The 17,043-nt window shown below is 42.7% G+C and overlaps 1 protein-coding gene across 1 annotated transcript in view; it reads right to left on the reverse strand.

The window, feature by feature from the left end:
• LOC115133545 (adhesion G protein-coupled receptor L3-like) overlaps positions 1-17,043 on the reverse strand; it is a 267,932-nt gene that overhangs the window by 83,058 nt on the left and 167,831 nt on the right. The window contains 2 exon segments of the mRNA XM_065021894.1: positions 10,176-10,214; positions 12,470-12,655. Coding sequence (XP_064877966.1) covers positions 10,176-10,214; positions 12,470-12,655 — 225 coding nt within the window.

A 17,043-nucleotide genomic window follows, 5' to 3' on the forward strand; every position in this document is an offset into this window, starting at 1 on the left:
TCTGTACCGGTACCCCTGCTGTATATAGCTCGCTACTGTTATTTCTTTGTTGCTCCTTAATTAGTTAACCTAATTAGTTACAGTAGCTATTACAGTGAAATAATACCATGCTATTGTTTGAGGAGAGTGCACAGTTATGAACTTGAAAATGTATTAATAAACCAATTAGGCACATTCAGGCAGTCTTGATACACAATTTTGAACAGAAATGCAATGGTTCATTGGATCAGTCTAACACTTTGCACATACACTGCTGCCATCTGGTGGCCAAAATCTAAATTGCACATGGGCTGGAATAATACATTATGGGCTTTCTCTTGCATTTCAGAGATTGTAAAAAAAAACACGACTTTGTATTATCTATTCCAGATCTAATGTGTCGGAGGAAACACCGTGCACCTGGCGACCTTGGTTAGCGCGCACTGCGCCCGGCCCGCCACAGGAGTCGCTGGTGCGCGATGAGACAAGGATATCCCTACTGGCCCAGCCCTCCCTAACCCGGACGACGCTAGGCCAATTGTGTGTTGCCCCACGGACCACCCAGTCACGGCTGGCTGCGACAGAGCCTGGGTGCAAACACAGGGTCTCTGGTGGCACAGCTAGCGCTGCGATGCAGTGCCCTAGACCACTGCGCCACCTGGGAGGCCCCTGTGTACTTTCTGAAGACTGTGGCAAGCACGTTTAAGGATTCTAGGCAAGTAATATATAAGTCGGAGTAATTAAGCTTAGCGCCGAGTCTACAAGTCTAGCAGGCAACCTTCACAGACAAATGAGATCTACGGTTTACCCCTGGGGACAACAAACTCTTTTCACAAGAGCCTCTTATTTCCAAAGGGGGAGAGAGAGCGAGGGAGCGAGAGAGGGATAGAGAGAGCCGAGAGGGATGTACTCAAGCAGCACAACACACTCAGTGTAGCGGAGTAGAGGAGTGTGGATGCCTTACTGCAGACAGACTGCTTCTCCATCTGTCAGAAGCAGTGGTTCGGCTCAGAGAGCTCCAAACTTTCAACCACTGTTATGTTTCTGTCCCCACCCCCTCCCAGTTTCCTCTGCTCTCTTGAAAGACCCAAGACACCCAGGGAAACCAGCGCTTCCTGGTTCTTGGCTGGTCTGGAAATGTTAATCATCAACTAGCTAGCCTACACCCCCGAATGCTATGGTTGTAACAAGCTGATGACTGAGCCAAAAAATACCCTGTTCTAATATTTGTGAATTACATCCTTCTGTACTAACTCCCTTCTTTGAGTACTTACTGATTTGATTTTTACTTGGTTAAAGCTTCCAATACTTTGCTTTAACCAATCCAGATGGATATCAGATCAGTGATCATTCCAGATAAGGGGTAAAGAAAGGATGCAATCTAGAAGAATCCGAACAGGGCCAACTTATCTTGCTGCAGTCATTTCAAATGAAATCAAGCTTTATTTATACAGGACATTTCAGACATGGAATGCAACACAATATGATTCACAGGAAAAAAACTAATAAAAACTATGAAAATAACAACTGAAACATTTACTACACAACAAGAGGATAAAAAAACCAAAAGAATAACAATAAAAACTGAGCGACTAAAAAGCACCCCAAGGAAAAGCAGAGCTAAAAAGGTGTGTTTTACGATCTCTTTTAAAAATGTCCACAGTTTCGGTTCCCCTCAGGTTCTCTGGCAGGCTATTCGAGAGGCAGGGTGCACAGAAACTAATGGCTGCCTCTCCATGCCTCTTGGTCCTTGGCTTTGGGATAGTTAAAAGGCCAGTGCCAGAGGACCTGAGGGATCTACTGGGTTCATAACTTAAAAGCATGTCTGACATGTATTAAAAACCAATAGAATAATCTTAAAATGTATTCTAAAACTCACAGGCAACCAGTACAGAGACCTTACAACCAGTGTGATGTGTGCACTCTGTCTGGTCTTGGTCTGTACCCATATGCTGCAGCATTCTGTATGTTTTGCAGTTGACCAATGGCTTTCTTGGGTAGATCAGACAGGAGAGCATTACAGTAGTCAAGCCTGCTTGTAATAAAAGCATGGATGAGTCTCTCTGTATCAGCCTTAGAGCAAAACGACCGCACCTTGGCAACGTTCATCTGGTGGTAAAAAGCTATTTTGGTCACAATCCTAATGAGTGATTCGAAATTGAGTTTAGAATCTAAAATAACACCTAGGATTCTTACCTGCTGTTTCATCCTTATTGCCTGTAAATTAAAATGTGTGGCCATATTCTCTAGCTGTGCTTTGGCTCCAACAATAATTACCTCTGTCTTTTCTTGATTTAGCTGGAGGAAATTGTGAGCCATCCAAGTATTTAAATCACTAATAAAGTCTAATAATTTATCCGTGGCTCTAAAATCCTCTGGTGACACAGAAATGTTAAGTTGTGTATTGTCGGCGTCGTAGTGAAAATTTATGCTGTGCTTTCTGATAACGCTGCCAAGGGGTAACATACAGTATATAAACTGAATAGTACTAGGCCCAAAAATCAAACCTTCTGGAACACCACATGAGATATGAATTCTCAGAGTTATGTTCACAAAAAATGACAAAAAAATTGAATAGGTCCTAAACCAATTTGAACTGGGCCATAGAGGCCAACCCACATCTCCAGTCTGTCCAGAAGGACATCATGGTCAACAGTATTGAACGCAGCACTTAAATCCAAGAGTACAAGGACAGAGAGCTGTTTGGCATCTGTGGTGGCTCTAAGATAATTTAGCACTTTAACTAAGGCTGCCCACGAAAACCAGATTGGAATTTTTCAAAAATACAGTTGGCACATTTGTTATTTAGCTGTTTGAACACCAATTTCTCCAGAATTTTGCTGAAGAATGGCAGGTTGGAGATTGGCCGAAAATTGCTAATAATTGAAGAATCTAAATTACTTTTCTTCAGAAGGGGTTTTACCATAGCAGTTTTTAGTGCAGTGGGGAAAGTGTCTGTGAACAGAGAGTGATTAACAATAGCTTGCACTTATTTAGATGTTCTTTTCTTTGAAGAAGAAGGCGGTGGGCATAGGATCAAGAAGGCGGTGGGCATAGGATCGAGAAGGCAGGTAGGAGGCTTAAGTTGTGATATCACTTATCTGAGCATGTATGTCAACCAGGGAAAATAAATCCATAGTGCCTTTGCGTAGTAGTCTAGGGCAGTGGTTCCCAACCATTTACGGTTACTGTACCGCTAAGTTCATTTTGCTCTGCCCAGATTACCCTTGAAGTACCCCTTCATATGCATTTTACCTGTAAGCCTATGGTCTCATGAGTCTTCTGAAGTACCCCCTGTGGATAGGCCTAGTACCCCCAATCTTAGCACCCCTGGTTGGGAAACACTGGGCTAGCGTACATACAGTATCAAACTTCTCATCAGGTCTTGCTTGACCGATACCCAGCCTAATGTTTGTTATCTTATCTCTGAAATACACCATAAACTCATCACTTTTAGATGTGGGGGAAAGTGCACATAGGTTTGCGGTGGTAGGATTTATCACACCATGAATGGTCGAGAAGATCACTCTCGAATTATTCTGATCATTAGTGATCAACTTAGGAAAATGAGCCCGTCTGGCATTTCTAATTGTTATATATGCCAAGTTGCTTTCTCGGAAAATCATAATGGACCTGCAATTTCTCTTCCGTTTATTAGTTTCCTCACTCATCCAAGGGGCTCTCAGTTTGGATGTGGCCTTTCTCAACTTTATTGGAGCTATGGCATCAATGGTTTCCCTTAATTTGCTACTTAAGTTATCAACTAAATCATCACAAGAGAAAGGCAGAATAGGTGATTGAGTATTGTTCATACGCTCAATAAAAATCTGTAGCAACTTCAGAGGTAATATAGCGTCTCTTAATAATTAATTCAGTATTACCCTGTGGTATGGGCAACAAGGCAGCAAAAAATACACAGTGGTGATCAGATAAAGCAACATCAACAATTGAGGATATGTCAATAGAAAGCCCCTTGGTAATAACCAGGTCCAGAGTATACCTGCAGGTTAGGGTGGGCCCAATAACATGTTGTATATAGTCCATAGAACTCAAAAGATTAAAATCACCTGGAGCACTACCAGACCCTGTCCGTCAGTCTCTAAAACAGTTTGCGATGTTGCTGGAAATAATCCTGGAACCCCATGCGGTTAGGGTGAATCCAGTCTCTTTTTTAAAAAAGTGTTGGTTGCTCCCACAGGAAATCAAAGTTGTCACAAAAAGAGACATTCCTGTTGTTGCAAAGTTTCTATAGGTACTCATTTAGGGCAAAAAGTCAGCTGAAATGTTCCGAACCCCTTCTGTAGCATGGGAGATAATTCATTATTCTTCCCTGTGCTAGTGAGGGTCTTTAATAAAATTGATTGTAGTCCTCCCTCAGATCGCCTAAAACCAGGGTTGTTATAACCTACGTGAGTGATGGTGTCAATACTGTGGTCACCACAGGCTCCTGGGTGACAGTGGACCGTGGTCAGTCCACAGACCGTAGGCAGGCCAAAATCTCTCACCATCGAGCTGCCCACACTGATAGTGATGGAATCCTATGGGGAAACGACCTGGTGAACTGTGGTGGCCGTGGGGGAGGGTGCCACTGGGCAGTCGCCAGCTGTTGGTATACACCAAGGATCCGTGTTGACTCCCGGGGATGGTAGGTCCGTCTCATGCGGGGCAAAGCTGTTTGATAGCTGGATCTGATTTTCTTGGATAGATGGGTGGCCACACTGCCTCATGATCTCCTGCACCTTGCGAGTGCCCAGTCTCCCACAGGTCGCGGAGTTGAGCTGAACATCTGTCAGTTGGATTGGGACAGATCAGACCGCCCGAGTCATCGACAGCTTTGCTATAGGAGGCATTTAAAACAGATTTGGTTTGCCTGGGTTACAGCAAGGTCGGTGTACTTAGAAAACAGATTTCCTTTCCTCGCAGCCGAGCTAACAGCAGGAGGATCTCTTCCCTTAAATGCTTGATGGTGGTGAATTTAGGGCAGACAAATCCTCGTCCATTTTGCAGTTAGACCTTATCTTCATCTTGTGATTGTGTGAAAATAATCCCACACCTGAAGCATTTGTGCCCAGCTGTGGATAGAAACACTGCTGGGCTAGCACTGCTAGCGTTAGCTTGCTCTATTTTCATGATGGCTAGCAGCTAACTGCTACTTAACAGGAATCTGGGACAAACTTACGGTCCCAGCCGTAAAGGCTGACCGCATCGAGGAATCCATAGCAATACAAACTTTAGCTATGATTAAAAACTATTTAATGAAAACAATTTCAGAAAAACAATAAACCGAATGTAGACAGTACACGGTTCTGTTGCACGCTCTGATTCCTATACACCAATGAAGGGGATGGAAGTGGTGGGATATTAGACTGGTGCCTGGAACTGGTCCAAGTCAGCCTGTGTGGTGTGTGTGTGTGTGTGTGTGTGCGCGCTGATTGATGAAATGAACTCCAGGTCGGGGAAATTGATTCTGGCTGAGCCTGAACTCCCGTCAACGGCTTAGCGGAACGGAAGAGGGATGGAGCGCAAGTCCGACTCGCACTTCCTCACTTTCCACTTCCCTTTTCCACTCATCCCCTATATTTTTCTGGAACATGTTTGTTTGGAAAATATTATCTGCTCCTTCACTCCAATTCTGCCTCACACTGCTGGTGCCTATGGGTCTTTTACCATCATTCTTTCTATTCCCCCTCTTTTGCTCTCGCTCTCTACAATATACTCTGCAATATCATGTGGTCATGCCACAATATCAGTAGAGTATTCTCAGTGTGCTTGACCCTTCAACCCTGCTCACTCAATGGTCCTCAATACGCGACTGCCAGCATATGCATGACCAATCTCAACAAGACACTCCAATGCTTCCTGCTTATCAATAAAGTGGACTGTGACATTTAAAAAATGCTCCAGAAATTTCCACAGCTGCGTTACATGATCCAATTGTAAATTGGTGACCAATTCAATCTACGGCTGCGCACTACCAATAAAAACGCAATTACTACTAATATATCCGCTATCGATAGTTCTGTTGAGGAGTGTGCGGGGCATACAACATAAAAAGAAGCAGATACACTCAAGAAAGCTAATGCAAAGGTGTGTCAATATGAACATTGCGCGTTATTTAACAAGGGAGAGTAAAACAGACAGCACCTTGTCGCAAAGTCAACTACGACCCCAAATCAAGTCTATTCACCATGCAAATTCCTAGAAATGAACTCAATAGGAAGACACTTCATGAGAAGTTCCATGGTGTCTATTAGTAGATTACAAAATATTGTACAGTTCTGAGGCGGAAGTACTTTTTCATTGAATGACCTTATTTTACTGCTGTCGAACTCTGACCGTGAACAGACACGGTCCATATAACATAGTGAGGGTGGAGTCTGTAGACAGTAAACCGCAGGACAGAATGGTTGTCGGGGGTAGCTAGACGGAGTAGTCTTTATGAGTATGTGGTCATTTTAACAAACCTCATCTTTTAACAAATTGGCCGCCGATAAAATGTTATAATCTCATTACGCTCTTGGACAAGGTGCCCCCCCCCCCTTCCATTCCGGTCTTTCTGAGGTCGCCTTCTACGGTGACACAATCACTAGTTACCACAATATACGAGGAAGAAGGGGAGAGGGAGTTGCGGTGAACAAGGGATCAGTACCCAATATCCTCTCTATATCCCGGAATTTATTGGTTTACGACCTTCACTCGCGCCAGGAGATACAATTCCCATTTTTAATACTCAACTCGGAGTTACTGGAGCTAGGAAAGTCATACCATGTGATAAATCCCTTAACTCCACATACACTTGGCTGAAAATCGTATCCCTTTGGAAATATTGTGTGTCGCAGCCATTTTAAATAAGGGCGTTTGACCTTAGTTTGACGCAAAGGGGATGTAATCACTGTAATTGGCCAACCATGGTGTCAAAGCACCTAAACAAGATAGTAGTTAATACACCAAAGAGGATAGAAAGCTGGGTGCCATTTTGATTATGTTTGTTCGAAATCACAGACCACGGGCCTTTTATGTATCTGATAGGGACATAATCCTTTAGGGTGAACATAGAGAGGCTGGTTTGTACTGAATATTTGTAGTAAATGAAGGTTAGATATTATTTTCAAAAAAGGGAGCAAAGAAAAGCTACCGACAATTCCCATGATGCTCTAGGCTATTTACAGTATATATAGTCACTGAATACTACAATTCCTCACGCATCCACATAGACCTTATGAAGGGTTTATGTAGGCTTCATTAAGCTTTAAAAATACATGTTTAGCTTAATGTGGGACCCAATATTCTCAACACTTTCAACTAAGGTGTCTCTAGAACATGACATGTTGAATGATCTATAAATATTGGCCTACTACTGACAACCTCAAATCTCTTCCTAAGATGTTATTCCATAATGGTCTCGGGTAGATCCGGTGGCATGCAAATGGCTTTGTCAAGCACCCCACATAAAACAAGATGGATTCCCTAAATCAAGATGGTGAACCAGGCTCCTCTCATCTCCATTAGAGAGCAAACACCTGCTCCATCCTCCTAACCAGCAATTAGGGGGCTAACGAGCGGTTGGGACTGCATACCTGATCACCAATCTTAATAACATCCACGCCCTCCGACGTGCACTGGTAGTCAATTCACCCAAGCCCATCCTCGCACTGCTATAATCTGTTTGATTTTTCAAGGTATTTTTGACCCTGAGAAGACTGTGTTTAACATAATGCCTCTACCTCATTGCCAGCAATGATTGTGCATGGCGTGCTCAGCCCGGTACCAAAACAGAGGATGTGTGTGTGCCTGTCTATTTGTGTGCATGCATTCAAGTGCGTGCGTCTAGGTCTGTGCAGGCAGGTGCGGCAGAAAGCCATCTGCCCTGGTTTGTTTTGTATGCTTCCACTAATCTCACTTACGTGAACCACCAGGGGCCTAGTTGGAGAAAACACTGCTCAATTTCCCTAATCAATGAAAGTCCCTCAAAGCCATGACACAGCGCAATCGATGTCTGCGTTTACAGAAGACCAGCAGATGTTGTTCCATTATTCTGGTTCGTCGAATGAGATTCCATCCCCGTTTGTTTGACACTGTCAGGCCCAGGGAAGGTATCGAGTTTTGCCCAACTGTTGCCCATGTAAATTACCAGTCAAAAGTTTGGACACACCTACTCATTCCAGGGTGTTTTTGTATTTATTTTTACATTCTACATTGTAGAACAATAGTGAAGACATGATTCCATATGTGTTATTTCATCATTGATGTATTCACCATTATTGTACAATGTAGAAAATAGTACAAATAAAGACCCTTGTAGGTGTGTCCAAACTTTTGACTGGTACTGCACACACATACAATCATGTAGACACTTGTCTGCATACACACACACAAACCCACAGGTATCCATAATTAATTGATTTCTTAGTCAGTGCATATAAAACAATAAGTGGCCCATGTGGCTCTGTAGGTAGAGAGCATGGCGCTTGCAACGTCAGGGTTGTGAGTTTGATTCCCACGGGGGGGGGGACCAGTACAAACATGTATGCATTCACTACTGTAAGTCGCTCTGTTTGGGGTTTTAGGCTGGGTTTCTGTACAGCACTTTGAGATATCAGCTGATGTACGAAGGGCTATGTAAATACATTTGATTCGATTTTGACTTGATAAGCGCATCCTCTAAATGACTCAAATGTAGAATTTGCAAAACGCCAACTGATATTCAAATGCTGTGCACACTTATAACATGGTCCATAGTCTGTGTCGTACACACACACTTTCATCCACTGGAAAATGCTCAATCAAACAGACATGCCGCAAAATATTTGAAACAATCAAATTCATGTTGCCTGACAGATGTGATACTACCACAGACAATGTAGGACAGCATCTGTAAGCTATAGGAACCTTCTGCGGTGGGAAGCACGCATGTCAACTCATCCGGTAGCACTTAAGGTAGAACAGATTTTGATGACATTTTACCGACGAGCCGGGACATCAAATCCACACTGGAGCTCAATAAATAGCTGTGGAGGCCCTACAAATTGAGACACACATGCTTTATGCATCATGAAGAGTCATAACACCCCCCCTGTGAGTCTTGCCTGTCAGGGGAGTATTGGTGGACGGCGGGTTTTCACTTTCTTTGGTTAAAATGAGGTCACTTTTGGCTCTTAACCATATCTACTTATTACACAAAAATGTGGAAGTCGGATTTACATTTCTGGGGGGAAAAAATTCTTTGGGGCATTGAAATGAAATGACTTGATGGTGTCTTTGAGCGAGTTCATAACCACTCATGGTTATAACAACGTGAAAGCTGTGAGTATATGCTAGAATGACATAATCAGGTTATTGTGGTGTTGTGAACAAGTATATTGCTATAGATGATTATATATGGCTCCATTTATTTCATCTAAGGAAACAACTTAAACGTTTTGTATAGTCGGTCGTCTTGTTGGCGTCTCCAGCAGGGAAAACATACGTGACATTTCCTTCAAGCAAAAAACCTGATATCTTGTTTGACATTTATATGTAGACCATTACCTATTCAACCATGACCAGCCGAGGATCTTATAATATAGTATGCATTACATACAGTATTTATACAGTTTCTCCTATGGAGTGTTGTTTTACCATCAACAACCATCACGACACAAACACAGTGGCATGAAGACAGCATTAACAAGCAAAACATGCTGGGAAACGGTGGCTATGTGAATTGGTTGCAGGGGTTGGGGTTTGGCGGGAGAATTAGGACATTGGGATGTGGTTAAGACAAAGTGAGATGAACAACAACTTGGATTAAAAAAAATGGCAACTAGCAATAGTTGCATCCACACTGATACATTTTTTTCTTTTTTATTATTTAACAAGGCAAGTCAGTTAAGAACAAATTCTTATTTACAATGCCGGTCTAGGAACAGTCGGTTAACTGCCTTGTTCAAGGGCAGAACGACATATTTTTACCTTGTCAGCTCGGGATTTGATCTCACAACCTTTTGGTTACTGGCCAAACACTCTAACCACTAGGATACCTGCTGCCCAAAGTGTTATGTTTAGATCAACAAATGCCTTCACAGCCAGGACAATCATTAGCACAAAGCATGACATTATGGTGGGGCAACAAGTCACAAATCATGGTTACACTAAAACACAGCACCATGGTGGATGGGAAGGGTAGGCAGCTGGGTGAAAGATAAGAGTCAAAATACCTGCACGTAAAACCGGCAAGAGCGCTCTCTTTTCTGCAGCTGCAAACCACCAGAAAAAATAACCGTTAGCGAAGGGTTGACACGACATACAAGTTCCATTAGTATGAAATAAAGTGTGAAAAGAGAGAAAATAAATATATAACAAAAAGTCACCTCTTGACTTTGGCTAATTAAGACTTTCTCATTTTACATAAACTGTGTGAAAAACGGCATGCACATTAATTATTCCCTCTCATAGAAAACATCACAAAGAATCTTAGTCAATTAGAGCAGAAACAAGCCACACAGCCCAAGTGGGGATTGTGGCTGAGACATTGTTCAGCTTTCAAGTTGGAGTTTCAAGGTTACCGCTTGTACCTGTGGGTAAGTAGAGGGGAAAAAAGGAACTAAAGAAGAACTATTTCACTTGGAAACCTTGTCCCAGCAGGAGTAAAGCTAAACCTGAAGGAGTTTCGCATACCTGGGACTGATGTTAGCAGGTCAATACAGTATGTAGAGATTTCAAATTAGCACTGGAGTACTGACAGCTAGCTAGACTAGCACGTAGCATTGGGCTGGGAACAGACTAAATAAACAGAAGCCTACTTTGTTAGCCTAGCCTAGCTGTAGCGCGTAGCATAGAGGGAATGCTGATGCGCTCCTGGTTTTCTGTGATGGGTGGCATCTTCCTCATAAAGGAAAGCTCTCACTCCTTCACATCAGTCAGCCCATTTTCCTGGAAATGGTCCCGTTAGTGCCTTTCGCATGACACTTTGATCATAAAAGTGCCACAGATCTTGGTGTTTGCCAACTCAATCGGCTCCTTGTCTGCCGGTGGAGAAACATTGTGCTCACTATCAAAGGGATCTTTAATTCTGTTAGCTCTTAGCAGATTGTGTCAAAATGATTGAACTCAGAGGTAAACACGTGCGAGAGAGAGAGGTGGAGCACCAGCGCTAGGGTCTGCTATGCCAGCCGGGATTAAAGGGGAAAGGATGTAGGACAGAGCGGAGAGGACAACCTGAATGTTGTGTTAGGGGAGATTTGTCATAACGCCCAACGATCTTAACCACTAGGCTACCTGCAGCCCCTGTTGTCTAGGCTAATGTAAATTTTTACATACTGTATATTCATAGAACATTGGCTCCAGTTTTACGACAGGATTATAACAATAAAAATCAAGGATCCTCTCCCATAAAACGTAGTTTGAATTGTAACTGTTCTTAACTTTTTATTTTCAAGATGGCTACCTCGTAAAAGCCATAGATAAAGAGATCAGAAGTGCAAGCCGTCAGATTTCTCCTCAGCCCGTTGGCTATCACCATCGCCTCGCTCTCCAAGGAGGGAATGACACTTAAATCTCAATGGAGGCATCTGGCTGCATGCGGCAATTAAATAAAGTCTGTGAAAAAAAAGCTATTGGGAAACAGGTGTTATTGTTCCACTACAAGTGAAGCCGCTAAAACAAATTAACGGCTGACATTTTGAATTTCACTGATGTTTGCTTTTCCATTGGTTGCGTCACATTGCCTGAGTGCCCCTATGTGTACCCAACTGTGAATTTGGGAATAATTGCATTAGGTTGGGGCTACAAAAAAAAACTCAGGCACTCTTGGGTTTAGAAAACAGCTATGTTTAATACATTTCCTCTGTCATTAGAAAGAAACGAGCATGGCATGAGAACCGCTTCAGACGTGCCTGGAATATCCCTATGACCTCTTTAAAAAGTCTACCTACTTTGGAATAATCCTACCCACGCGTTTGCTGTTATAATTAGTTATAACCCCAACGGACTTTTGGTAATATAAAGCAGAAAAGCCTATGCGGTGATGCTGTTAAGATATCCCCCTGCGTTTGGCTGCTTGTAGATTATGATTTTTTTTGAGGGCCGGGCAGATCGCTAGATGCGAGAAATAATGCAGGAGATCATTTGGTATGACAGTGTTGTGGCCGGAGTACAGATCATTAAAACAATGCCCACAGTTCAGGTTTGACTGGCTTGAAATCCTTGTCTGGCCTCCACCGGTGAAAAAGAAAGTTTCAGAGATTGAAGGAAACAAAGAAAGGTGAATAAAGTCAGTTCTTCCTTCGGCTATGAATCAATTCTCATATATATCCTCCTTTCTTCATCCTGTGTCCTTGGTGGACCATTGAGCTGAACAATCTGGATAGGCGAAGCGAAAGGTTGGAAACCCTACTGTTTATGTTGCTCTCGCCTGTCACAATCTGTCAGATCAACGAGTCCCGAAGGGAAGGAGACGAGGAAAGGAAATGACACGGCCATTGCTTTTACCAGACTGGAGGTAGAAACCTACCTTGTTGAGGCTGCGGGCTGCACTATCTTTGCCTCCAGGTGTAAGGTTCCTCAGCTGCACGTCAAGTAGGTCCACAAGCTGACCCATGGCCTTGACTGTGTAGGTGATGTCCCCTGCCTGAAGGTTACTCTTAGTTTGCTCCGACAGCTCCCTGGCAATGATGGCTGCAGTCTCTCCTGCTTTGAGCTGGAAAAACAACATACACATATTTAACCAATCATGATGGCAGACACATATTCACATTGACACATACACAGTATGCAATTAACCACTGACTATCATGCTATGTAGCTATAGTACCAACAGACTGGCCATAGGGCAGTTTGGGCAAATGCAGATGGGCTGGCCAAACATGAACCCAGATGTCCCGGTCTAAATTGGAGGTTTTGCGCAGAATTATCACTATTTGGCTTAATAACGGGGTCCTCGAGGGGAAGAAAATAGGCTGGTGTGTAATATGATTGGTTCAAATCTATAATATGAGGATTCAATATTTCATTCAATGTTGCTGAATGACCCGTGTATAAGTATATACTATTTTATGCTATTTGACTTGATTTAAAGTGGCCAGAACCAAATCCATTCCAGTCTCAAATTTGTGACAAAGTCAAACACTATTACGTCATAAATAAATACAATCCTACAGTCATCCGTCTCCCTGTATCTAAACACATACTCTGCATTGAACTTATTATTTTCAATATACACATTTCAAACATGACAAACGGCATTATACAAAATGTTTGAAGTTAGAAAATAATGTTTAGGCTGTACAGATTTCCTGATTATATCACTATCGCCTGCAATTGAATAGTGAGGAAATGAGGAAATGTTTAATTGAATGCACACGGGGGCTAATAGACTATCAGGAAACAATTATGAAGTCAACTATCGAGACAAGTCTCCCCTTAAAAGTCTATGGGCAGCGTGAAACTAATGGCAGCTGGCTTTAGGGGGAAGACATGTCACACACGGAGGATGACGCCTGTTTGAAATGAATTTTGTCTATAGAGAACTTCTGTGATTGTCGTGACTGTGCTTTGGCGAGATCCTTTGGCAAAAAAAACAACAACATTGATCGTTCCAGTCTTTCACTTTGGCGGTCTTTAGGTATGAAATAAGTTTTTTTTTCTGCTTTCCATCTATCCTCAATAATCCCCCCTCTCGAGCTCCGATTGTCTGGCCCAATCCCAAATCATCCCCTAAACCCCACGCCCTTATGCACCTGTGGAGATCTGAGATGATTTGACATTTGTAATCAATCTGATAATAGCTCGACCTTGCCTCACTAGGTGGAAGTTACACCATATTGCTTATACCAATCAACTTATCCCCCCCCCCTTCTCTTTCTCTCTCAGTCTGTTGTTGTATTGCATGTAGCAGCTCTTTATTTAGACTCCGGAGGAAGAGAAACAAATGTTTTCAAAGCACAAATACGAATCATTCCCTATGTACGCCACTTGGTTGGAGAGAGTACCTATTTACATTTTCTGAGGGAAACAATTTAATAAAACATCTCCTCAAGCCATGGATGAGACTGTCTCCGAAGAGTCTCCATTTGCCCACAAACTAGCAACCGCTTTGTAGTCGTCGTGTCTCTTGGTTTTTAAATTACAACATATAAATCTGCCAAGCAGAGAGGCCTAATGATGTCTAGAGGAGCCTCATTTCATAGTGCAATGTGTTTCTGTGCTTTTAATTTATCTTGAATTGGATTACGAAAAAAATAACTTTGTGTTTCGCTTTCTTTGTTTCTACTACCCAGACATTTAATTGAATAACACCTGTTCCATTCAAATGGGAAATGTTTTTATTTGCAGGAGATTTGACTACCGTTCAGAAAGAACATTTAATCTGGTCAAAATTAGAGTGCTAAACACAGTTTGAAGACATTTAAAATCTGGATATACAGTAAATTCAACAGGGACATTGAAGAGGTGAGGTTGGATCTGATTTGGAGCACGGTTCTGAAGGTCTGCTATTCTTCCTAAGGTCCCTCTATTTTTAGAACACTTATAGCTTCCTGCATTCGATTAGCCTCGGGTTTAGTGAAGACCAAGAGAGAGCATTTGGGCTACATATATTTTGGGCCAGGTTTAGGAGTCTAACCAAGTCAGACATCTGTGTTTAGTCGGCTGTGTTCGCGGATGATGCACTTCTTTCCTCTGATATTTCATACATACAGTACAGTGCATTCGGAAAGTATTCACACCCATTGGCTTTTTCGCCATTTTGTTGTTGTTACAGCCTTATTCTAAAATGGATTCAATTTTTTTTTTAAATCCTCAATCTACAAACAATACCCCATAATGACAAAGCAATGATTTTTTTTGCAAATGTATAAAAAATGTTTTTTTAAATTAAATACCTTATTTACATAAGTATTCACACACATTGCTATGAGACTAAATTCAGCTCAGGTGCATCCCGTTTCCATTGATCATCCTTGAGCTGTTTCTACAACTTGATTGGACTACACCTGTTGTAAACTCAATTGATTGGACATCATTTTGAAAAAGGCACACACCTTTCTATAGAAGTTCCCACAGTTGACAGTGCATGTCAAGGCAAAAACCAAGCCATGAGGTCAAAGGAATTGTCCGTAGAGCTCCGAGACAGGATTGTGTCGAGTCACAGATCTGGGGAAGGGTACCAAAAAATGTCTGCAGCATTGAAAGTCCAAGAACACAGTGGCCTCCATCATTCTTACATGGAAGAAGTTTGGAACCACCAAGACTCTTCCTAGAGCTGGCATCCCGACCAAACTGAGCAATCAGGGGAGAAGGGCCTTGGTCAGGGAGGTGAACAAGAACCCGAGTCACACTTACAGATCTCCTGAGTTCCTCTGTGGATATGGGAGAACCTTCCAGAAGGACAACCATCTCTGCAACACTCCACCAATCATGCCTTTATGGTAGTGGCCAGACGGAAGCCACTCCTCAGTAAAAGGCACATGCCATCCCACTTGGAGTTTGCCAAAAGGCACCTGAAGACTCTCAGACCATGAGAAACAAGATTTTCAGGTCTGATGAAACCAAGATTGAACTCTTTGGCCTCAATGCCAAGTGTCACGTATGGAGGAAACTTAGACCATCTCTACGGTGAAGCACAGTGATGGAGGTATTATGCTGTGGGGATGTTTTTCAGTGGCAGGGACTGGGAGACTAGTCAGGATCGAGGGAAATATGAACGGAGTAAAGTACAGAATTCTTGATGAAAACCTGCTCCAGAGCACTCATGACCTCAGACTGGGGCAAAAGTTCACCTTCTAACAAGGCAACAACCCTAAGCACACAGCCAAGACAACGCAGGAGTGGCTTCGGGACAAGTCTCTGAATGTCCTTGAGTGGCCCAGCCAGGGCCCGGACTTGAACCCAATCAAACATCTCTGGAGAGACCTGAAAATAACTGCACAGCGACGCTCCCCATCCAACCTGACAGAGCTTGAGAGGATCTGCAGAGAACAATGGGAGAAAATCCCAAAATACAAGCTTGTAGCATCATACCCAAGAAGACTCAAGACCATAATCGCTGCCAAAGGTGATTCAACAAAGTACTGAGTAAAGGGTCTGAATACTTATGTAAATGTGATATTTCAGGGGGGTTTTTCTATACATTTTCTAACATTTCTTAAACCTGTTTTTGCTTTCTAATTATGGGGTATTGTGTGTGTATTGATGACATAAAAATACATTTAAATCCATTTCAGAATAAGGCTGAGTGTCTGAATACTTTCCAAATGCCAAAAGTCTGGGACTATGTCCCAAATGAGTCAAAGTCTGGGACTATGTCCCAAATGACACCCTATTCCCTAGGTAGTGTACAACTTTTGAACAGATTTCGTGGGGCTCTGGTTAAAAGTAGTGTACTATAAAAGGAATGAATAGAAGCATTATGGAGAGACTGCGGTGTCCACGGCAAAGGGTCTCACATGATTTACTTGGCCATCCCTTGCAATCATTGCCTCTTGTGTTTATTAGCAGATCCAATTACACCGGCTTAATTTGCCTTTCTTCGAGAACCCCGACCCTGTGTGGACAGTGTGTGGAGTGTAGAGAAGCACTCTTCTTCTTCTCTCCCTCTCGGTTTCTCTCTCCATCTTAATAAGAACAGCTATGGCCAAAGTAAGAAAAAGTGAGGTCTGTCACCGCTATCTCAGCCTCCCCATCTCTATCCCAATCACTCCTTCTCTCTCAGCCTCTCTCCCTCCATTCCAGTCTCTTTCTCTCCGAGTTCATCTCTCTGCGTCTTTCTGTTAATGAGAAGAACCAGGGACAGTGGTGTGAAAATAAGCGCCAGACGGAATTCTGGGACGCCTGACAGGTTGATCTTCATTTAAATTCCCTGTCGCCACAGCGACAACGAGGGATGACAGGCACATCGCTCATGCCTAATTTGCGTAATAAAGATTAATAACACTTTTGTTAAAAATGTATCCATATTCCAATAGTCACTCCTACCAAGTATGTACATAGGGGAAAAGTGTATAGGTGTCAAGTTTTGTGCTGCTTTGCGTGTTTTTGTATTCTATAATAGACTAAGAATTTGAGTCAGGAAACAGAGAGCGACATTAT

This window comes from Oncorhynchus nerka, linkage group LG8 (assembly GCF_034236695.1).
Source record: "Oncorhynchus nerka isolate Pitt River linkage group LG8, Oner_Uvic_2.0, whole genome shotgun sequence".
NCBI classification, from domain to species: Eukaryota; Metazoa; Chordata; class Actinopteri; order Salmoniformes; family Salmonidae; genus Oncorhynchus; species Oncorhynchus nerka.